The sequence below is a fragment of the Fundulus heteroclitus genome, chromosome 23, assembly GCF_011125445.2.
Source record: "Fundulus heteroclitus isolate FHET01 chromosome 23, MU-UCD_Fhet_4.1, whole genome shotgun sequence".
NCBI classification, from domain to species: Eukaryota; Metazoa; Chordata; class Actinopteri; order Cyprinodontiformes; family Fundulidae; genus Fundulus; species Fundulus heteroclitus.
Genome location: NC_046383.1, coordinates 34841699 through 34866131, shown reverse-complemented (window position 1 = coordinate 34866131; position 24433 = coordinate 34841699). Strand labels below are relative to the sequence as shown.

Here is a 24433-nt window from a genome sequence, read left to right as displayed (position 1 = left end):
TTCAGGATCACATTTGCAGAGGCGGACAACCTGTAATTGAGGCCCAAGTTGAAGCATGAGCGCATGAGTCGATCTCATTCCCATTATTAATCTGAGCTTTGCTTGTAGGCTGTTGTTGCTCATTGTGAGACGCGAAGCAAATCTTTACTTGGATTTACAATTGCAATCTCTTAAAATGTTTGTTTACTCATTTGTTTCAAGAGCAGTAAAACCTGAGTTCACTTGATCTGGTTCATCCTGCACCATATCCACCATCCAGAAACATAAGCCAGGATCCTATTTGTGGACTTAAGCTCAGCCTTCATCAATTTACATTGGTGTAAAATACAAAACGCATAAGAAGCAATACTAGCATAGAATAGAAACACTAATATAGGCCGACAGATAAATACACAGTAGCAGTGTGAAGTCAGTACAGGTGCAAGTCAAAGATTACAAACATGAAATGAAACAGCTAATTTCACTTTAGTGTATTTGGTTATTGCACAGAAATTGCTCACTTATTGCACATGATCAGGATGATCAGTATATTTATGATTCAGAGGGACAGGTTCATCTGATTTTGTGACTGTTGGCTACAGTGATAGCTCTCGGAAAGAAGCTATCCTTAAGCCTGTTTGTTCTGGTTTTGTATGACCTGTACTGACGGTAACAGGTCAAACAGGTGGTTACTGGGGTGGGAGGAGTCCTTGAAGAAATTGCCAGCTCTGCTGAGGTAGCAAGAGTTGGCAATGTCCCCCAGGCTGGGCAGAGAGCAGCCAGTGATCTTCTGAGCTACATTGATAGCCGTCTGCAGCACTCTCCTGATTGCTGAGCACCCTGCGTACCATGCTGTGATGCAGTATGCCACGATGGTGGCTCTGTAGAAGGTCACCACCCGCCTCCCCTCCAGGCTGTTAATCCTGAACACTCCCAGGAAATGGAGACGCTGCTGAGCCTTCCTCACCTCCGCCATGGTATTTGCAGTCCAGCAGAGGTCATCAGATATCTGTATGCCCAGGAATCTCATGGAGTGGATCATTTCCACAATAAGTACTTGTGAATATGTCAAGATGAAAGCACTGTATATCTCAGTCAGGAAGGAAAAGTCCTTTGTCCTGGAAATAAGGATTCTTTTTTTTTACACTTCCAGTCTAAAGTTTGGACCCCCTTCACATTCAGTGGTTTACAGGGAACTCCTTCAAGACAGTGCAAAAGCCATTTCAGGTGGCTGACTTCTTGAAGCTCATCGAGAGAAAGCCAACCGTGACCAAAGCAGTAATCAAAACAAAATGTCCAAACTATGACTTCTGAGTCATCACTATGTATCCATCTGCAATGTAGCAAGTCATAAAAATAAGGAAAAGCCATTGAATGGCAAAGGTGAGCCCAAACTTTTGACTGTTAATGTGCATCTAAAATGTTATTTGTGGATGAAGGGATTCTGGATAGCTTTTGGTGGCTTTTGAATTGGGAAACATTCTAATATTGATGCCGGCTTGGAAGGTTGTTTTCTCGATACCTATGCTATTCTGTACGCTTTGAACACGATGACTCGTTCTTCGTTTTTTTCTACACAAAACACAAATGCCTCCAATAAAGGGACTTTAGACAAAAATGAAAAGTCTAATAATTATTAGCTGTTCAAGTCATTCTGTTTAATTCTAAAATCATACCAACATGTTCCTACTGCTCCTGCGTGGGTGTTGAAAAGATTAACGCGCCTCAGGGTCAAATAATGACCTTTAATTTTTCTCATGCGTTTATACATTTTCCAGCTTGTCAGTTATAAAAAGAAGCCCGCTTCTTTTAGTTTAATAAAACCCTTTTGATATGCTAAGAACGTGATATGGCTTACAACGTCTGGCTCACATATCACAAAATGAGGGCTTATCGTCGAAAACAAACGCGTATTGACATTGAATTGCGCCTTTGTGAACAGCTGTAGCGTCTGAGACAAAAATCTGCCGTCACAGAAGCGAGGCACGAGCCCTTATCTTTTTGGTACGCTTGATTAAACCATACGCGTAGCCGCTCCGCTGGGCGGCGCTTCTGCCAGTGAATCAACTACAGTGTTCAGGCTCCAACCCCCGCCCTTTCAAACTGTGCGCAGGTTAAAATGGGAGAGACGTCATCGCCGAACGCAAACGCTCATTGGCTGACACCGCTTCACGTTGAGACGGAGAGCCAGCCAGCTGGAGGTTTAAGGAAAATAAATAGTTGTTTTTGTCTCTCGGTGCCGTCGGTCCTCAACGAAATAGTGCCAGCGTTTATGCGTTCCTTCAGCAAGTTGAAATGATCTGATAGGGCATTGTTTGCAAAAGAGGGATGTAAATTTCTTGTCGGACACTCTTGTTTTTAGCGAGAGGTGAGTAAGCTAACCGTAGCTGATGTTGAACTGGTTACTAAGCGAGCAAGCTATTTAGCTAGCTAGCTAGCTGGGTACCCTTTGACACCGGTGTGCTGCACACCAATATTAACTGCACTCTTTGTTTTTCACGTATATTTTTTTGCCTATTTTAGAGCAAAATTATCGCCTGACATTGTTTTTTTTCCCCCGCAGGTAGCACTCCTGCCAGCTCGGTTTGCTAACTCTCTTCCGCCCGTTTGTCTCCCAGGCGACGGCTTTTTGTCACTCCATCCATCATCGCATCACCCTGGGTCTTTCCGTCCTCTCCCCTGGAGACCGTTACCGATTGCCAGACAACAGCGCGGCACGCTTCCTGCCTGCGGAGCTCGGTGCTTGCTGCCCAACCCGGGTGGCCCGATGCTAGGAGCGGGGAAGACATAACGGCGCGGCTCTAGGAGGAGATGTCAGAGCGGGGATGCCTCTCCTTGGAGACAGTCCTGTAGTCGATGGGACACCGGAGTGCGCACCGTATACCTGTCGCGGGGACCTGCAGGGTTGCAGCCTAACACGCAGTGACATATATATGGATGGTGGGGTCGCAGCATGCCCACCCCCTCGACTACCACTACTCCGCTGGCTGGAAGGAGCAGCAGCAGCAGCAGCAGCAGCACCGGAGGAGAAGAGGAGCCCATGTCTGCCAGTCCCGACTCCACCGGCGGCTCCTCTTTCCGGGTCGTCCCGGCTTTTTGCCTGGGCGTGGTGGCGGCGGTCGCGTTTCAGCTGGCCTGGGGAGGCCTGACTCTCACCTCTTTCTTGCTGAAGCTTTTCATCTACGTCTCGTTCGCCTTGCTGTGCTTCCTGGCCGGGAGCTTCGTTCTGCTGGTCAGGAAGAGCCCGCTCAAAGTCAGCTGCTTTGACCGAGACAGGAGGCAGTCAGCTGCTCGTCTGGAGTTCTTCAACAGGCTGATGGTAGGAAGATCACTCGTTTAGATGACAGTAAGGGGGGGAAAAAAAGCTAAGCCTGCAGAACTTGTGTTTTATAGAAAACGTGTTTCAGTAAAGCCTTTTGATACATCATCATCACTGGAAACAAAACCCACCCAGCCAGACGCTGGCATGAAGGCAGAAGCCCTCACTCTGTCTTCCCTCATACAACCAAACCCCCGGACCAGATCAATAAATAACAATCATTCTGCAAAATAAGTCTTTTTTTAATCTTTAATATAAGAATCGCATATTAGACCGATTCCAACAGTTTTGACCAGTTTTAATATTGTGATTTTTGAAGCTCATCATAATACCGATGAAGCGTTGGAGATGCTCTTTTTGGACGAGGCATCTCTATTGTCCAGACACGCTGATAAGTCGTAGATGTGCAGCTGGCTCACAGCTTTTCTCGTAGTATTTTTTTGCATCGAGGCAAAAGCCAAACGACCAAATCAAAAGTGCGCTGTGCTTTTTATATCCATCCATCCATTTTGCGTCATGTCTATCCCTGTTGGGGTCCTGAGGGGTGCTGGTGTCTATCTCCAGCTGTTATTTGGGCGAGAGGCGGGCTACACCCTGGACAGGTTGCCAGTCTGTCGCAGGGCAACACTGAGAGACAAACAGGACAAACAACCATTCACGCACACACTCACACCTAAGGACAATTTAGAGAGGCCAGTCATGTTTTTGGACTGTTGAGAAAGTACCCGGGGAGAGTCCTTTTTATATAAAAGAAAACAACGTCACCTGCTCTTTAAACTTCATAATTTTATATTTTATTTTGCATACTCCAAAGATGTTTTATCTGCAGTTATTCCCCTGGCGATGAATTTCTGTCTCCTTCCACGCTCTCTCTGTCCTTGCGTTTTCTTTTGTTTTTCCAATCTTCAGTCTTTTCAATCTTGATCTATAATTAATGAGCGAACGTCATCCGGCTTGATGTCCGTCCTTTCAGAGAAACGCAGCTGCGTTTGCGAGTGGCTGCTGGCCTGTCCCTCAGCTGCCTCCTTTCCCGCTCTGAGCCGATGACTTGCGGGCGTTGGAGGGAAATCGGCAGAGACATTTGTCTCGTTGACATGTTGCATGAGAGCTGACAGCTTCTGGCTGTCGTGTTCATCAGGAATACGGTTTCCTTCTTATTGTTGCCCTTCGTTTTCTGTACTGAGCAGCTGCTCGGTTCAGACCGTTCCTGCTCTCCTCCTTTGGGGTTGCGGTGAAGTCACCTGGTGCCCATTTTTTGTTCCTCAGGGTCGGTTCTGGGTGCCTGCGCAGGAGTCGAGCCAGAGCAGAAGAGTGGTGGTGTCGCATAATGTGGACAAAGCTCTGAAGGAAGGTAATCTCTTTTGCTTCAGAGGCACTTTGCCATATTTTCTCATGTAAACATGTGTCATTTATTTATGTTTGAGGGACTTTAAAAGTTGTACTCTTTAGTGTGAAGACTTCCTGCCTGGACTTGAACTGTTATTGAAACATAACAGATGCACTGATTACAGTTTTGCCGTCAATTTCCATCTCCAGTCATTTGAAGCGTTGCCGTGCCAGTACTGATTTTAGATGACTGATTTATCTTTAAGAACTATAATACTTAATAGTGATTAAAATATGCAATTTTTTTTAGTTATTTGTTGGTCTTCCTGGCACGGCAAATCTATTTATTTAGGTTATAGATGGATTTGAAAATCTTGACGTAAGGCTGTTTCTAAGTAAGTAAGTTTTCTGTGCTATGTTCAGCCTTCCTGTTGTCTCCTGACAGCATGGCTCTCTCTGGCTCTCTGCGGGCTGAATAAACCACACATATGTCTCCACACATCATAGAAAACAAGAGCAGGAACTCACTCGCCAGTCAGATTTGGACAATTAAGACAATTAAGTTGGTTTTACTGGCTCACAGTAGAGCAAACTGCTTTCAAACAAGTGTTTCATGTTTCATAAATAAATATTGTATTTTTCCTAAATACCCAATTTCTTGTGCAGAACCGCCTGTTCGGGGAGCTGCAGTCTGAAAATGTACTGACTGTACAGCTGTCAGAGTTGTGTCATTTCCCCAGTGGTTTCTGGCTTCTATAGTTTGCAGCATTGTGAGGCATTGTTTCACTAAAACATTCTCACTGCTGAGAAAGAAAGAAAGAAAGAAAGAGAAAGAAAGCAGACTGACGGACCTCTGCTTCTGTCACTGATCACCACTTCTCAGTGACCCACTGTTACACCAGTAAAAGGCCTGGTGAGGAGATGCAGAGGCATCTGAACAAACACACATGAACACAGCGAGAGGAGCTGTGTGTGTGTGTGTGTGTGTGTGTGTCTGCCAAGCAGCAGATGGCTCCAGGATTTATACTGAGTTAACGAACGCCTACACAGTAGAAGAAGGGGATTTGTACATGCTCCACTGTGACTGGCAGGTGTAATAGGCGGTGGCATTAGATTCGCATTCAGGTTTTGCTCTGTGTGTGATCTGATGACCTTCAGTCCGTGTTTCTAGTCCAGTGCTCAAGCCAAGTGAACAATATGCGTTCTGGTTGGAAATGTCCAATTCAAATCATGAGACTCAGTTTAAAACGGTGTGAAGAAACGATTTTCCTTGTAAAAAAATGTTAAAAGGCAGCATAATGCCTCCACTGCAACACAGCCCTTGTTCTGATACTACGGCAGCTGACTGGCCATCCCTCAAATCTTACATCAAAGTCAAAGTATGTTTATTAGTCTCCCTTGACAGAGATTTGCCTCGGATCTGCGTCTGTTTTCTAAGGTAATGATGACAGGTTGTCACTGACTACCTGACTCTGATGCATGAGCCACATCGCTTATATTTTCTCAGATATGGGAGAGAACTAAAAAAAAAAAAGACAGCCGGTCCACATGCTAATCGATTGTTAAAAGGCAGTCAGCGATATGAAAATCCAGATTATTACTGAGAGCAAGTTGATCCATATTCTCATGTGTTCAGGACATACAATAAGGTTTAACATAGTTCAAAGTATGATCAGTAGCAGCTCTAATAGCTGTAGTAGTAGTCATATTATATCTATTTGAACAAATTTGACAGCGGCCCTTTATTAAATGACGTCAGGGACAAATTTCAGTCTGTTGTCTGAACCCACCACCATATACCCAATATCAGGGCTGCACAATGTTAAAAAACCATGCCATAGATGACGATGGCGGTGATTGTTGCCATCACAATGACATTCCATGAATAAACAAATGATTACAAAGCGATGTCTTTCTGCTTTCAACCCTAGACACACCCAGCATCAGTCTGTCCTTGTGAAATGGCTGAATGCTTGGTACTTCAATACTTGGCTAATACTTTTATTTCAATGTTTAGTTAAAAAATGACAGATAGTAGTCCCTTTACAGAGCGATGTAAATGACCGGGCAATTACATGAATGTTAGATTGAACGTCTTTTCTTGCGGCTCCTTTTAGGCCTCAGAGGCGGGTTGATCTGCTGTGGTTCTGGTGACTTAAAGCGCGGGTTTGGCAGTCCGTAGGGTCCATAAACTCCAGGGTTATCCCCCCGTGCTAGCAGCTCAGTTCTTCTGTGCTGGGTTAATGTTTGGAGTGGTGATAACAGGGACGAAAACACAAGGACGAACTTAAAGAGCCAGGAGCCTCAGGCGTCTGCAGTGGCCCGCACGGCCATATTGTGCCCCATGACTGCATAGCGCCGACTTCCTCTACATTAAGAATAAAGTTAATATGAGAATAAAGTTATAATATTACCAGAGTAAAGTTGTAAATTCCTGAGCATAAACTAGCATTTTTTTTAAGAACTCTTACAAAAAGGTGCAGCCTTACCTCTGTGTTTAAAATGAGGAATGTTATACTTTGGTACCGGTTTCACAAATAAAGGAATACAAAATCTTTTTAGCAGAGAACTTTTTAACCCCCGCTCTAGAACAAAAATCCCCACATTGGTTTTATTACCAAAGGTTCCTGCTATTCCTCATTAATTTCCTTAGCGCTTCTAATAAAACTCTGTACTGATCATTAAAATTAAGCAACCTGTATATCTTCACACTAGTAGCATGTGGACGGGTGCATTTGTTCCTAATGAGCCGAGCATGGTTGTCTCCAGTCTCTCTGGTTTCCTTCTACAGACCGTCCGTCGAGTTAGCTAGGTCTTGTCAGTGTGAGACGTTGTCTTTGTTTTTATGAGTCATCCCTGTGATGAACTAACCGTTCCCTCAGCTACCCTGCTGCCTCAGCAGCACCTGGGCTTTGAGGAAATGAAACCTGTTGGACTGATTGTTTGCGGTTATTTGAATTCATGGTTTGGTTTGAAAAGTATCATAGTTACCTGGCAATTTAACCTGTATTTGACTGAACTGTTCCTCTTCATGTCTTCCTGGCTGCAGCTTCCCTAATAGTATTTGAACAAAACCTGTGTCGGAACCCCCTTCTGGGGAGTTTTGGGGCCGAGTGGTTAGAGCAGCGCGCTTGCACTCAGAGAAGGATGCAAGTACCCGGTTTGATCCCCAGTGCCGGCACTCTTGGTCCCTGAGCAAGACCCTTAACCCCAGAATGCTTCCCGGGCGCTGCACATGGCAGCCCACTGCTCCCCTAGGGGATGGGTTAAAAGCAGAGAACACATTTCGTTGCTTTGTACTTGTGACAATGCAATGACAATAGAGTTGAATTCTATTCTATTCTTCTTCCCAGTGTTTGACTACGCCTACAGAGACTACATCCTGTCCTGGTACATCCCGCTGAGTCGTGATGAGGGCCAGCTGTACTCCATGCTGCTGGAGGACTGGTGGCAGATGATTGGCCAGTTGAGATCCAGAGTCGCCGACGTAGACGTTGTCAATGTAGTGTGCTACGACAGCGTCCGCATCCTTCATTCCCACTTCACTGACCTCAAGGCTGCATCTGGAAGGTACACAGGCACACAGTCATTTGCTGGCAGTTGAAGGAAGGATTTGCTTATCTGCCCCACTATGTTTCCCTTGACATTTATGGGAACTGCAGTAATACAATCCGTTCATTGCTGGTCCTCTAAGCTTCTCGCTACTACTTTCTTTGTTCTGATGTATGAGTCATTGTTGTTTTTTTCAAAACAGTCATGTTCCACTTTTGATTCGCTGTTGAAAACATATCTACACCCACCAGTGTCCCCTGTAATTTCATGCACACTGATGGAGTGAAATTACATCAATTTGATGTAGCGTAAATGCCATTAAAATCTGCCTAGCTCACTTCTCTCTGCAATATACACAGAAGAAGATTGAGTGGACAGACAGAGTGATGAATCACGCATCATCTGGTTTTATTATCCTGACAAGTCAGGCGAAGCTCGCAATTTGATCACACCACAGTGACGTCTGGCTGCCCCCGTTGTCGATAGGCTCGCAACAATGAGAGTAGCGGCAGTGTGTCTTGTTCTGTCAAGTTTTAAGAGCCGAGCGACATGTCGGCTAAAGAATGGATGACGATGACACAGCGTTAGATATGTCACGCCGACCGTACCTCATAACCCGATCTGACATTAAGCTCCGACCGAGAAACGATTCTCTCTGTCTAAGACGTTGAAACACTCGCCACGAGCATGAAATCCACTCAGTTCGATCTAGTTAAGTTTTATAGTGCTGATTCACAACCAGTGTCATCTAGAGACACTTCACGTTCTATCCAGTTCATACGCAGGGATGCAGCGTCATTTCAATCCAGTCATACAGACGGCTTCAAAGTCAATCACATACATTCCAATTAGATCCTATGTCTAAAACAATGCAGTCACATTCAGTTTATTTTTCAAACTAGTAAAACGTTTTCTAAGGAATCCTAGTCCATTGTTCGAGTCACTGACTTTGCAGTAATCACTGCTGCTGGTCAAGCATGTAGCCACATTGGAAAAGTGAAGTTAAGACCCCATCAACTTGCAACACTTGTGGCAGAAACGTTGGGATCGCCATACTGGAAAACAAAACCTCCTGCAGAGCCAGGCTCAGTGTGAGCGGCAGTCTGCCATGAGCGACTGGCAGTCTGAGAAGACAGCAGCAGTGATCCAGCAGTACCTCACAGAAAAAGTAGAGAGTTCGTTTGGGACTTGATTTAGGAGAGAAACCCAGTTAAACATATAAGCTCTGAGCCAGCTTTAAAATCTATAGGATGAAAAACTGCTGAGTAGTAGCAGTCGTAGTTCCTTTATTTGGTTTGTCCAGGACAGAGACAGCATGAAACAAGATGGAGCCAAGATGAAGTTCTTGGCAACAGTAGCTCAGCTTATGCCACCCTCCTGCCCCTGGGAAGGTGCCACAGCTAATCAGTAACTGTGATCCAGATGTAACTTCTATGACAAAACAAATAGAAAATATAACAATAATGGCAGCAATATTTGTTGATAATGCACAATTGGAGAGTAGTAAGAGAATGTAGCAGAGTGAGAGAAAGTGGTCTTTATGTCCTCCAGCAGCTCAACCCCATTGCAGCGTAACTACAGAGATAGCCTTTGCTATTCACTTTTTTGTGAATTGGGTTGTATGCTGTTATGCCTGCTTGATGATTATTTATCTGTGATAATTCCCAGCTTTAAAAATGATTAAAGTTTGAATTGTAAAGGCAAACATTTGGGTGGAACAGTGCGTTTGTCCTAATCCGTTTCTGTATTTATTTGTGGATTTGTGTGTGTAAACAGACCAGAGGAAGCTGCTCGCCCGTTTCCTCTCCATCCATGTTTGGTCAGTCCTGACTCGGAGATGGCCTTCCTCCGTTGTGTAGCTAGAATCCTGCTGCTATGTCTGCTGCCACAAAAGGATGCCAAGTCGCACACGCTACGCTGCTGCCTAACAGAAGTTATAACGACCAAAGGTACTGACATGCTTCACCAGTTCCACTCTGACTTAATCAAAGACAAAACATTTTGTTAAGTAAAACTAAAAAAAACAATCTCAGTTGTCTTGATGACGTTTGATCAGAAGAGGGGTTTAACTACCCGAGTCTAGGGCTGGATTCTGAGCTGGAGGCTCTAATTATGTTTATTCAGAGACAGACGCATGAGTAAGGGCCAAAATAAAAAAATAAAAAAAACGTTTTCACAGCTTTAGTGCTATGATTCACTATGGGAACAGGGAAACAAAAGAGCACCAGCTCGATATATATCTTTGTAAAACAGTGTTAACACTACTAGGCTGTTTTTAGTTCACTTTCATTCTGAGCTGATCCAGCATAAACCCTCTTTAAGCTCAAATCCTGTTGGGATCCCTCGTACATTATATCTGTGGCCAGTGTCTGAAAAATGTGTGGAAATACTCTAAAATGTTGTTAAACAAGAAAACCTTCACTCATCCGTTTTTCTTTGTAAGTCTAAATAAAACGTGTTTTTTTTTTTAGGAGAAACTCAGTCTGTCAGTTAATGCAAAGTGTGTAACTTGGCAAAAAGACGTAGATGTACAGCTCTACTAAACTCTCACCAGAATCCTCTTGATCTGAAACAAATGAACGAGGAAACGAAAGTGTCACTTTCAGCAAAGTGGAGGAATTAAAGAAAGCGTGTCTAAGAAAACCTGCTGGTTAGATGGCAGCTGTTGAAAACCCAGAGTCGTTTTTAACATTGTGTACTAGAATGGATGTTCTGCATTTGTTAAGAATTTATCCACACATTGTCATTTTTTCATCCCTCTCGTAACCTGTGATTAAAGCTCAGCTAATGCCAAAAGCCAGTTTTCCCCCTGCACCGAAACACCTTGATGGGTTTTGTCTCGTTTGTGTTGCAGTGTTGAAGCCTCTGGTGGAGGTGCTCAGTGATCCAGACTCCATAAACAGGATGCTGCTGTCTCAGCTGGAGCAGAGGGAGCAGCAGGCTGAGCAGCAGAAAAAAGCCTACACCTACGCTGCCTCTTATGAAGACTTCGTCAAACTGATATCAACTTCTGCTGATGTCAATTTCCTCAAACAACTCAGGTATGGCAGCACACACACACACACACACACACACACACACACACACACACACACACACACACACAGGCACGGCCTCATTAAACTCAGAATGTTCTGTACCTGCACAGACGCTCTCTGAATGCACCACGCTGTGTATAAACTCAATAACAGACACGTTAATCACTAATATTTTTTTGCTGCTGTGGGGTTTCCATGGGAACAGGGACTTTCTACAAAGCAATATGGTAGATCTAAATTGGGGGTTAGACATGATGCGGTTATATTGTGTCATTAGTGTAGGAAATAATGGCTACACGCTGACTGACTTCTGACATACCCGATCAATTAAAGAATCAAAAGAACATTTCCTTCTAATTATGTTGTATCTTTTCAGGATGCGTTTTTTGGGTTAGGTATTCCAGTATGTTGTTTATTCACCTTGAACAGCTTGTGCTGATGACTTTTTCATTAATTCAGCATTAAATCAAAAACTAATAAACTCAAATTGCTGAAGGCTGTAAGGGCTATCGCCCCCTGCTGAGACGTTTGTGGTCGTTTACGTGTTACGATCACACTTCTGGCCATGCCTTTTAATGTCTGATTGCACAGCTCTGTAAATAAAGGCTTTACGATTATTGCACAGAATTTACTGCGGACATGAGTGTATCATTGAGGGCGAGCTGAGGGATCAATTCATGCAGCACACAGTAATTTATAGCATTTGCAGAGGGACTCATACTAGACTTTTTGGACTTGGTACGAGTCTCAGCAGACCCAAAAGACAATGTGCATATTTAAGCTTCTCAGGATGTGTGTTTGGTCAGTGTAATCAACTGATTTAATAACTATATAAGTGTGGAAACATTATGTCTGTTGTCTCTGTGTGTTACATGTTATCTGTGTACATCCTGAGCCGGTGTCTGTCTCAAATAAAATATTTCACCATGGTAACACATGGAGACAATAAAGACTCTTGATTCTTATTCCGGTCTCCATCTCCTCCCAGGTATCAGATAGTGGTTGAAATTATCCACGCCACCACCATCAGCAGCTTGCCTCAGCTCAAGAAGCAAAAAGGTAAAAGACATCAACAGAACAGCAATATTTTTTTTAAAACAAGGAACTAAGTTTAGGGCAGCAATGATTTCTCTGCTTTAGCATAGTCTGCTGCACTTTAGCTCCCTGGAGCTGAGAGGACAGTGTTAAAAAAAATAAAAAAAAAAATTTAAAAAAAGCATGTCGATAAAATAGAAATCGTATCGATCTGTCGATGATTATCAACAAATTAAAAACATATTTATACATATATTTTAACCCAGTTCCCTTCAGCTAGGGCTGGACAATTAATTGCATTTGTAATATAGTTGTAATTTAATAAAAACACAATTTCCAAATCACAGAGGTCTGAAATTTGTGGCTATGTAAAAATTAATGGATAAGATGCGTCCCATAGTTGTCAGTAATTTATATTTAAAGTGGGTTTGCCTCCACATGGAAGGGAAGAGAAATGCAGCAGTGAGGTAATCTAATTTTATTATTTGTTTGAGTATATATAATCAATACTTTTACCAGAAACTTTCAGGAATCTTACCAGTGTTGAGTACTGATCAAACTGTTTAATACATAGACTAGTTTGTTGTTTGCACTTTATGTTCAACATGTATTGATGTCCAACACAATTAAAAGCTATTCTCTTGAACAATAATATTCTGATTTGTCAAAACAGTTGAATTTTAAAATAGTTCCTTTTTACAAACATCTTTGTCTACAAGTCATTTTTGTTGCGCCTGGTTGATGCAGAGAAAAGTCTAAATTGAATCACAATCGCAATTATGATTGAGATAAATCGCAATTTAGATATTTGGAAAAATTATACAGCCCTAGCCTCAGCCTTACCTGGCCGGGCCTATCAGCATGTGTCTAATAATGTCTAACAAGCTTAATACGTGACTGGAAAGAGTGTTTCTATTAATGCACTTCAGTAAAGACTGCTATGCCAGCCTGTAATAAATCTATCTCCTAACATGCCAGAACTAAGGAACATGATGTTGACGTTGTATCAGATGGTGACCATGATTGGTTCAGCCTCTGTCCTACTTTGTATGGAGTCCTTCATCCAAACTCAAGCTCTGTTAATTCTGCTGACAATGCCTTTTTAAACAGGTTAAAATTTTGTTAATAAAATGCCAACAATGGCATATATTAGGATTCGAAACGGTTTGTAACCTTTCATACTTGGTGCAATTTGTCCACACAGGGTGACTTGCTCAGCTTCTTCTTCATTCTCTCATTTAGAGCGCAAAGGCAAAGAGTCCGCAGCCATGAAGGCAGACCTGCTGAGGGCCAGGGACATGAAGCGATACATCAATCAGCTGACTGTCGCTAAGAAACAATGTGAGAAACGCATCCGCCTGCTCGGTGGACCGAACTATGAGAACAGCGAGGAAGGAGGAGCCGATGACGGCGACGAGCCGCAGAGTCAGAGGGTTAGACACACGATAACACTGAAGAGAGTTTGATGTCAAACAACCAGAAGAAAGCGTGTTTGGTTTCTATACCATACACTTTGTTTTCTTTTTCCCCCCTTCTGCATTCAGATCCTCCAGTTTGATGACATTTTGTGTAACCCAAGTTACAGGGAGCATTTTAGAGTTTACATGGAGCGAGTCGATAAGAGAGCTCTGATAAGCTTCTGGGAACTGGTGGAAATGCTGAAAACTGCCAACAAGGTATCCTGCACACACATTCCTCAGTTTACCCAGCAGTATTCTACTTGCACTTACAAAACTAAAATTAAAAACTGCCTTTTATGTATTTATGTCTAATGAAATATCTTTTTTTTATCCTGGCCAGAGTTGAGCGACATAATCAGGGAAGCTATTTATGATTTTAAAGTTGGCAGCAGTAAGCATGACTAGAATTTATCTCAGGTGTTTTTTTATTTATTTATAGAAATATTTGCTTTTGGTGGGTTGTTGAATTTTCTGTTTACTGCAGGTGTGTGCTGCAGGTAAAAGCAGGGCTGGTGTTTACCTACTTACTGTTTGTTTTGACAGAATGAAGTGCCCCAAATCGTGGGGGAAATCTACCAGAAGTTCTTTGTGGAGAGCAAAGAGATTCAAGTGGAAAAGTTTCTTCTGAAGGAGATCCAGCAGAGTCTGGTGGGGAACAGAGGAACTGAGGTCTTTGTCAGACTGCAGGAGCAGGTGAAAGACCCGTTTTCACTTCTTACCTTCCACAAGCATTCTTGCTCCTGCAACTTTTCCACATTTTGCGCGGTTATAACCACAACGTTCAATGTATTGTTTGGGAATTCTGTCTGATTAGACTGATACAGCCAAGTAGATATTAATGAAGTGGATGGAAAGGCAGTGCAAGGGTTTTCAAAATTAAAGTCCTGTAGGCAGTTTGCCACAAGCTTTCAAGAAGACACAGCAAACCTGATCAAAGGTGCTCTGTTTAGATCAGAACAAATTTACACTTTTTGGCCTTAATGCAAAATGCAGTGTGTGGTGGAAAACTCCGCCTTACCTTAAACGCACCATCTGAACTGGGGAACACGGGGGCAGCATCATGCTGTGGGGATGCTTTTCTTAACCAGAGACAGGGAAGCTGGTCAGACCTGATGGGAAGATGGTTGGAGGTAAATGCAGGACAAACCTAGAGGAAAACCTGTTTGAGGGTGCGATAGACTTTAGACTGCAGTGGAGGTTCACCTTCCAGCAGGTTCACTCTGAACATAAAACCAGAGCTGTCATATAATGCTTTGGATCAATACATATACGTGTGTTAGAATTGCCCAGTCAAAGTCCAGACCTACATCGGACTGGAAATGTGTGCTGTTTTACAAAGAAGGATCAAACATTTCAGTCTCGCAGTGTGCAAAGCTGGTAGATGTATTCCCCCAAAGACCTGCAGCTGTCAATGCACTGATGCGTGGTTCTACACTGTTCTGACTCACAAGCTGAATACAATCTCACACTACACTTAGGATAATCATTTATTATTTATTTATTTCTGTTTTACAATTATGTTCTTTTTTTGGGTTATTACATAAAGTACCAATAAAATATATTCAAATCTGTGGTTATGATATGACAAAATAAAAAAATCTTCAAGGAGGAGAGGGGGCTACTTTTGCAAGGCACTGGTGAAAAGCTCAACAATCCTTTAGTCTGGTGAGAGGCAGAATGATTTCATTTGCTCTGTGTTAAACTGTGTTTTTTTTTTTTTTTTAAATTGCAAGTTGGATTTCCCCTTTTACTGCTTTGACACGTTCTGCAGTAACCATACAGCATATTTAAATGTTCTCAAGGTGGCCGAGACGATGAGGGAGCGTTACTACCCTTCCTTCCTGGTTTCTGACCTCTATGATCGGCTGATCCGACGAGATGAGCCCCACAGCCAATCACAGTGCAGCCCAGAGGAAAAAGGCGAAGGGGTCAGCAATACACATACATGCATTTGCATCACATGGATGTTTTCTATTGAAAACTGCTTTTTTTTGTTTTGTTTGCGTGTATAAGCAGGTAAATGCATATGGTGTCGTCATATTGTTTTGTGCAGTGCCGGGGTCTAGATGCAGGAGAAGAGGTGTGCGATGAGGGGACTAAAGGGATCAATGAGCAAGCCAGCTATGCTGCTACTAAACTACGCCAGCTGTATGACAAACTGGAGTACAAACGACAGGCCCTGGGTTCTATCCAGAATGCACCAAAACCAGACAGAAAGGTAGGAAATAGGAAGCAAGCTTTCTAAACTCTTCAAGTCAGCATCAATCAAAGTGCTGACAGCATGTCTTTGTAAAACCCCCATTTTTCTTTCCTCTGTCTGTGTGTTCATAGATAGTAAGCAAACTAAAAGAAGAGATCGGAGCCATGGAAAAGGAGCACAGTGAACTCCAGCAGCACATATCCAGGACTGACTGGTGGTGTGAAAACCTGGGCCACTGGAGGGCCAGTATCACCACGGCCGAGGTAAACATGTTCACTTCTATCACAACACAACAGCAGAGGAGTCGTTCTCCTAAACTTCCCAACTGCACTGTTTCAACATAACCCCTTAAGGCTCACGATTTAAACAGGCAGAGCTGTACTGTGAAATGTCAGTGTATGCATTATCACAGCTGCAAAGGACTGCTTGGACGCAATATTTGTTAGGCTACAGAGTTCCAGGTGTGATGCATTGAAATGCTGCTTTCTAATAATATATTCGGCGACTTAAATTGACTTTCACTCTCCTAGTTGCACCCGACTGATGGAGGTCTTGGTGCGCAAGAGGAAAAGGCTCTGAGACTTTAGGGGAGATTGTGATGATCATTGTAAAATCAGAAAATAAAGTCATAAAGCACTATAGACAGGTAATGCAGAAATTTGGAACCATTAAATTACTTTACTGTAGTCATCTGAACAATTGGGGGGAAAAAAGCTTACTTGTTCCTACCTGTTTACAAATGCCCGAAACAGGAACACATTATTGAACCAATCAGAAGGTTTACATGAATGACACGGGAAGTCATGCAGCACCGATAACAAAGCAGTTATTTTGTAGGGATGATAAATTATTGTGACTGTTGGGTTCAGTCTCTTTGTCTGTTATGAGGCCAACTAGCTAAAATCTGACCTGGTTTAATGGCCTTAAGAGCCACTGGAGTTGGCACAGAGGATCAGCAGCAGTGTGTGCAGAGACTGAGCTAATATGGTGTAGAGTCCCCCAGACCCGTATTTCACTCTGCATGTTTTTGAATTCAGGCTGCAGAAGAAGGGGGCGAGACCGTAGCTAGTTACAGCGTGTGTGTCTGCCTGACGGAAGGAGAGGAAACAGCCAACAGCCGCTGGAGCGTCCAGAGGAAGCTCACCGAGTTCCAGGTGTTACACCGCAAGCTCACTGAGGTAAAACTCTGTCTAGCCTTCAAATGTGCTCCTTTTTTATCGCTTTTTATATAAACTTTTATGGACTTTTTTTTTTTTTTTTTTTTTTTGAATAAAGATCTGATGAGCGTTAGGCTCATATGCTTTAATGGATAGATGGAGCTTGTAATTCACTGTCTTTTGGATTCAATACTGTCACCCCATTAAAAGGCTTATAGCCATGTTATTATGCTTAAAAAAGACCAGAAACCGTTTGATCACAATATAATAAGGTTATATACACCAAGCGTCCATCCTGATGGTGTTTTGATGGTCCTTTTTGAGGCAAAATATAGCCCCACAACGTGCACAATGAGCAGATATAAACAGATGTGGCGCCATCTAGTGGCATTATTGCAGAACTGCCATTATGCTGGTTTGCTTAAATCATTTGTAAATAATGACGGACCGAGCCTGACCTTCTGCAATGCCTCGTCGTAAAGCGGCACCTCGGCATGATTGAAGACCAACCGTTATTAATTAAATACACCGTTCTACTGCAACTTTAAGAGCCTCATATCAGAACATTTAGTCAGATCAATCAACTCTAATCACATCTGAGCCTCAGCAGGTTTTGTGTCCGCTTCAGTGAACACCAGCGTTTATACTGTATTCACAGCACCATTCCAGTCTTTTCCTTCTTGGAAGTCTTGAAAAAAATGTTTTTGTGTTTTTTTTTTTTTTTTTTTTTTTTTTTTTTTTTTTTTCCCCCACTGAATCTTGGATCTTTCTTCATTGTTTCGCTGGGAGATGGTTCCTCATTTATCCCCTGCAGTGTTGTACTTCTGTTACTAAAAATAAACACGAAAGGCTTTATTTACTAACTGAGCAAAAACATGTACAACGCCAAAATAACTAATACGCCAGCAGGACGTGATAATCTTTCAAATGTAACCATAGTGAGCTACTGACGTATAAATACAAAAAAGTCAAATAACATGGCTGTGCACCCTTTGGCAAAAAAAAACTTGCCATACATTTTTTTTTTCACTTTCATGTGTTATAGTTCTACCTCCAAATTGGAATCTGCAGGTCAGACTGGAAAACTGTGAATCTGTAAAATCCTTGAAGACCCTAATTAGTGCATCTTTTTAATCTGTCCTTCTTGTTTTTCTTTTGTCTTCTCAGTGTTTCCCCTGTTTGAAGAAACTCCAGTTACCATCTCTTAGTAAACTTCCCTTCAAATCCATTGACCAGAAGTTCTTAGAAAAGAGTAAAACACAGCTCAATGCCTTTCTCCAGGTAACTCTACAGTATGATGGATTGTTCCCTTATTTACACAAAAATAATTTAAAAAGGTGTATAAGGTGATTAATTTCCTTTTTATTTTAAGCCAAACGGAGACTTTTACCGCTATTACTGGTCAAATATTTAACATTGATTTAAATTTAAATCCACCTTTGCTTTGTTGTCAGTTTTGATAAATAGACTGAAACAAAAATATCTAATAAACACCCACTTGATTTAGTGGTAGTTTTCAAGTAAATGAACTTATAGTAATAAATCTCCTGTATTGTTGCTGCTCTGGTCTATATAAAGTAATCCAGATTTTTGCTAGTTAGTTAGTTGGGCTGTGTGTTCATGTAGCCAGCTACCAGAACAGATATGCTGCTGGTAGTTTTAAAACATGCAAGAGTGATGGGTGGCGCTCATTTAGTTTCCACACCATGAAGGTCTGGGTTTTTCATGACAAGAAATATTGCCAAACAACCAAATTCTTCGTTCTTGTAAGCGAGGGAGACCAAAAAAAGTGCCAGTTGCTTCAGGACTTTCTCTGATGTCTAATTAAATGGATCTTAAATTATAGGGTCATACGGTATGATGGGCATTTTCTTTAAAGGAAATGAAAGAAACAATTTATTAAAGCCGTGGTTAAGTGGCCCATACTTATTTTATAATTACATCTGACACCTGCCATTAGATACACAGGAACATTTCCTGTTTTTTTATTTTGATCGTCAATCATTGAAAGCAACCCACATGTGGGCTTTGTCTCACTCTGTCGGCGCTGGCTCGACAGCTGTTGAAAATGACACCAGCTCTGTGTGTGTGTGTGTGTGTGTGTGTGTTTGTGTTGCAGCGGCTGCTGACAGATGAGCGACTGTGCCAGTCAGAGGCGCTCTACGCCTTTCTAAGCCCGTCTCCGGAGCACCTCAAAGTAACTTTTCTTTTTAGATATATACAAATTTGAATCATACATTTTAATACGTGTAAAAGATGTGACAGGTGTGTTTTTTTGTTCCTCTGCTATTCATGGGCATTGTTTATTTTTAGTTTTCCTATAGTAGCTTCATATTGCAATATGTGTTGTAGGTGATGTCTATTCAGAAGAAGTCCTCCTTCTCTTTGGCCTCCTTTCTGGAGAGGTTACCTGGAGATTTCTTCTCCCATGCGGAGGTAGAGCCATAACGTACAGCTTGTCCAGCAGGTCGTTTCAGAACCTTTTGTCCTGATTGCTTAGCTCACGCTGCATGTTGTTGCCGTGATCGGTGTTTTGTAGGAAGATGGGGATGACGACAGTGACCTGTCGGACTACGGCGATGAAACGGACGGGCGGAGAAATGCTCTGGCTGAACCCTGCTTCATGCTTATCGGGGAAATCTTTGAGCTACGAGGAAGTGAGCAGCTCACTGGCAAAATGATTAAATGTGGCGGCATCAGAGGGGGATTTAATTGATTTGAGTTCTTTGTTTTCCTGCTCAGTGTTTAAGTGGGTGAGGAAGACTCTAATTGCACTAGTCCAGGTTACGTTTGGACGAACTATCAACAAGTAAATACTGTCCCTTTTTTCACAGATTTTTAGCTTGTGTTCCTACCAGCAGAGCTCTGAAGCTAACCGAATCCATTTCTCACTCAGACAGATCCGGGACACTGTAAACTGGATCTTCTGTGAGCAGATGCTGGTGTGTTACATCAGTGTGTTCAGGGACACCTTCTGGCCTAATGGGAAGTTGGCACCTCACGGCAAGGTCCGAACTGATTCAGAACGCAGTGAAACCAAGGAGCGGGCTCAACAGAAACTCCTCGACAATATTCCAGGTGAACGTCCACCTCAGCCTCTAAAATGTTTACTTCCAGGTTTACCCTGTATCCTGGTCTCTGCCTGAGAAAAGCATCCCTACATCATTATGGCTCCACCTTCCTGGTAGGGATGCTGTGTTCAGAATGACATGCAGTAGCGTTCTGCCTCTTAAAACCATTTGCAGATCAGAAAGAAATTGTCCTGTCTGACCAGAGCACCTCAATTAATGTTTGTCGTGTCCTTGTGGCAAACTGCAAAAAAAAGACATATTATGCCTTTTGTTTTACTGATCTTTTCCATAAAGGTCAGATTTGTGGAGCCTCCATGCATCTTTACCTTTACACATAACATCTTATTGTTTGTAGAACATGTGAGAAAATGCGGAACGATTCAAGGAGTAAGGCAACTTTTGCGAAGATTTAGTGGTTTATTGTATACTTGTGACATAACTGAAGAACATGCTGAGAGATGTGTGTGTTTCTGTTTTATCAGATGCACTAACAAACCTCGTTGGCCAGCAGAATGCTCGCTTTGGAATCATCAAAATCTTCAATGCTCTGCAGGAGGCCAACGCAAACAAGCATCTCATCTACGTAAGGCAGACCCGTGAAGCATCAAACAGGATTCTGTAGCTTTTGTTATTCAGAGCGCCAGCCTTGAACCTAACAATTATGTCTATCTGGTAGGTGTTGATGGAAATGTTGCTGAAGGAGCTGTGTCCTGAGCTCAGAGCATCAGCGGACAACATCTGAGCACAACCACAGAGCACCCCGAATCACCAAATAGAACAGAGGCTCCACTGGCGTCTGTTTCTCACCCTTCTAGCCGACCAGTCCCGGAGTTCCAGGCCAGACGGGGAGCGAGGTTTATGGGTAAACCTCCGTGTTGGTCTGAGCTGGAGCCGAGGCTGGGAAATGGTGGCAAACCGAGCTCACAGCAGCCTGAAAGGGGCTGGCACGGCATTGTGCTGAGCCAGGACACTAATCGTATCTGTAACAGAGAGCCCACGTTCACTAAAGACCAAGTTTTAATTTTCAACAGTATGTAACACTTTTATATGTTTGTTTAGTTGTTTTCTGGGGACACAGACATTCCAAATCAATACTAAAGCCAAATGATAATAAATCTGTTGTTCTGGTGTAAATCTCTGAAGTTAAAGTGAAGCTTAATGTTTGGACATTGGAGGTGGTGATCCACAGAATGTGATTGGAAAGCACGGTCCAGATTGGTGTCGGAGCGCGGACTCCCATTGCCCTGGAGGACGAACCAGTTTCAGTCATTGCCCGCAGACCTCTGAACATTCCTACACACAGCCTAAGCAACAACACTCGTGTTCTGTGATTCTTGTTGAGACTTCTAATTGTGCAATATAATTTCATGTGAACGTCATTGTGATGATTTTATTTATGATTATTATTATTGATAGATTTTATTTTTACCAAAATTGTTTAGAGAGCGTTTATATGAGCAATAAATCACAAACAAAAGCTGAGCACTTGCATTTCTTTAATTCTTTATTAATCTATGGCAAAGAAGGTGCAATATTAATCAGGTATAACACCCACGTACCCGTACCAATACAACAATAATCCAAATGGTTGAAGGCCGTACAAACACAGATTACTATTACATCAGTGTAGTCTGCCTAGTTTGGTGCTGGATTGAGTTTAGCTTTAATAAAGTCATTATACATCACACAGTTAGGACACTGCCTTAAGATGTCCTTTTTTATAGAGAGAACTGCCCTGTCACTTGTTGGCAACCAGCTTCTATCTATGATGTGCCTTAAATGCAAAGACACTTAGAAAAAAGTATATAGATGTGGTTCTGAGGTGTAAGGGAAGCTCAGGTTGCTTTGGGTCTGCCTTATAGATTCTGGTGTCTCATCCTTCTCTTGACAATATTCCATAGCTTCTCTGCTTGGTTCAGATCAGGCTAGTTTGCTGGCCAATCAAACAAGTAACACTATGGTCACTGAAGCAGCTTCTGGTACCTTTGTCAGTGTGGGTCGGTACCAAGTCCTACTGGGAAATAAAAGCTTCTCCATAAAGCTTGTCGGCAGGAGAAGGCAAGAAGTGCTCCAGGATTTCTTGGTAGACAGATGCGTTGGCTGTCGGCTTCCAGGAACACAGTAGACCAGAACCAGACTGGAAACTTCCCACTGGGCTTCATGTTACTTTTATTTTCTCCCTCTCCTCTCTTCCTCTAGCTTCTGGGACCTTGATTTCCAGTTTAATTGCAAACCGGACTCTGCCTTTACCCCTGATTACCTCCACTAGTTCCCCCTGTTGGCACACCTTTAAATACCTATAGCTTTGTTCCTGTGCATAACCCGCACTCGTCCAGCCCTCGCTGGATTCTCATTGGCTTCTGATTCTAGTCACAACTTGGACTGTCTCTGGTTTGTGATTATTGGCTAGCCCTTTGGACTCTTCTACTGGGTCGATCTGCCATCCCCGTTGTGAGCGATCCATTGTTCTGCCTGTTATCTGCTCACCCTGGACTCTTGCCAGTCATCATCACTCTTCCATTTGTTTGATTTATTTAACAAACATTTTTTTTTCAAGTGCAACACCATGTCTGTTTTGAATATTGTGTTCTCAGAAAGCCAAGCATAACCAGCTGGGTCTCAACAAAATATAACCTCCAGTTAGCAGAAGCATATTGGTACTATTAACCAGTTAATTTAAGCCTTAATCTTCTAGGGGCATGAAAGAGTTTGGGCTTAACGCTGCATGCTTGAATGTGTTAAGGCTTAACATGGCACAAAAAAAACACAAACACATTTGCATTTGGCTAACTATTACATTGTTCTAACAATGCAACTAATATATTAGTTTTGGAAAGCCTTTGTATTTCTATTTGCTTTAAATTGTCCCCTATTTGTAAGAAAAGTGCAGTTTTGGGTGGTCTCCATGAAAGAGTTACAAACCTTTCTGCTTTTGCCTTTCTGCTTTTGTTTTGACTCGATAGGGGTAAACTAAAATTGACGAAGTTTTGAGAAACATACCATGGTTGCAGTTTAATAATTTAATCGTTTAACAGACAGTAGTCTGTGGGAGAACTATACACACATCCTTCACATGCTGGTCACACACACTACTGTGGGACGCCATCCTATTCCTCAGGTCAGACGGTGTGGTTGGGGTGGTCACTCTGGACTGGACAGCATGCCCAAGCTGATCCCACAAGTGTTTAAAGAAAATGAGGTCAGGACTTCAAGCAGCCCAATCATCCTCTTCACTCTCAAAAGATAAAAACACCCCAAAAACTACTCTCTGGGGGTGTAGAGATCTCAGAGGATAGAGTTAGGTCCCCAAGAGTGGAGATTTGGGATTGAAACAGGTTGCACTGCAGTACTGTCAAGTTTTTTTATGGGTGCAACTGATATACTCTCTGATGTTCAGTCCAATTCACAAATGCGTTTTTTTGCTTAAACTCGCCTTCCAGCAACAGAAGACGTTCAAGAAAGGTTTTTACAACAAAAAAAGACCGTACATTTATTTTTGTAATACTGTATAAACCCAACAGTATGTCAACAATAAATCATGATACAAACAACACAAATTAAAAAGTTACATTGAACCACCAATCACAGAGAGTAGGCATTCTTGAACAGATGAGTTTTGAGTCTAGACTTGAGAACTGGTAGAGGGTATCTGTATTGAGCATGTCTGAAGGGAGATAATTGTAGAGTTTGGGAGCAGAGCGGGAGAAAGCTCTGCTCTCCATGTTGCCGAGATGGGCTGAAGGAACCGTAAAGTGAATAAAGGAGGAGGATCTAAGGGTGTGGGAGGGAGTAGCAATGTAAAAGGGATCAGAAAGGTCGGGGGGAGCGAGGTTGTGGATGGTCGAACGTGTACAGAAGGACTCTGAATTCTATTCTGAATCTAACCAGGAGCCAGTTGAGCTGCTGGAGGACTTGGGTAATATAGTGAAATGAGGGGTTTTTGCTAATAATGTGAGCAGCTGAATTCTGAACCACTTGAAGCTTATTGAGGGATTTTTGTGGGAGACCAGACAAAGAGTAGAGAATTGCAGTTATCAATGTGGGACAGAGAGGTAACAAGACTATGGATAACAACTAATGCAGTGAGGGGAAAGGGTGAGCGAAGATGGCAACTATTCCGTAAATGAAAATAATATGCAGACCAGGTGATGTTAGTGATGTGAGAGGTGAAGGTAAATCAGAGTGCTATTGAGGATGACACCCAGACTCTTGATTTTAGCTGAAGAGGAGACAGTGGAGCCGTCAACTGAGATTACAGATTTGGTTCATATAAGGAGGATCTCGATTTTGTCACTA

At 42.6% G+C, this 24433-nt stretch overlaps 1 protein-coding gene across 2 annotated transcripts; it reads left to right on the top strand.

Moving 5' to 3' along the window:
* The first annotated feature begins 2129 nt into the window (after positions 1-2129).
* Positions 2130-21619, top strand: snx25 (sorting nexin 25). 2 transcript variants are annotated; one of them, XM_012853457.3, is made up of 22 exons: positions 2130-2347; positions 2598-3298; positions 4565-4649; positions 7978-8194; positions 9953-10125; positions 11031-11217; positions 12203-12273; positions 13492-13682; positions 13794-13925; positions 14253-14402; positions 15512-15637; positions 15763-15927; positions 16041-16172; positions 16947-17087; positions 18234-18347; positions 19186-19263; positions 19419-19502; positions 19606-19723; positions 19809-19875; positions 19963-20144; positions 20620-20720; positions 20814-21619. In XM_012853457.3, the coding sequence occupies exons 2-22, from the start codon at positions 2933-2935 to the stop codon at positions 20877-20879; spliced, it is 2946 nt and encodes a 981-aa protein (XP_012708911.2). In that variant the 5' UTR covers positions 2130-2347; positions 2598-2932; the 3' UTR covers positions 20880-21619. The 2 variants fall into 2 exon arrangements, with proteins under 2 accessions (XP_012708911.2, XP_012708910.2); XM_012853456.3 differs by having other exon boundaries at positions 2543-3298.
* The last annotated feature ends 2814 nt before the right edge of the window (positions 21620-24433 follow it).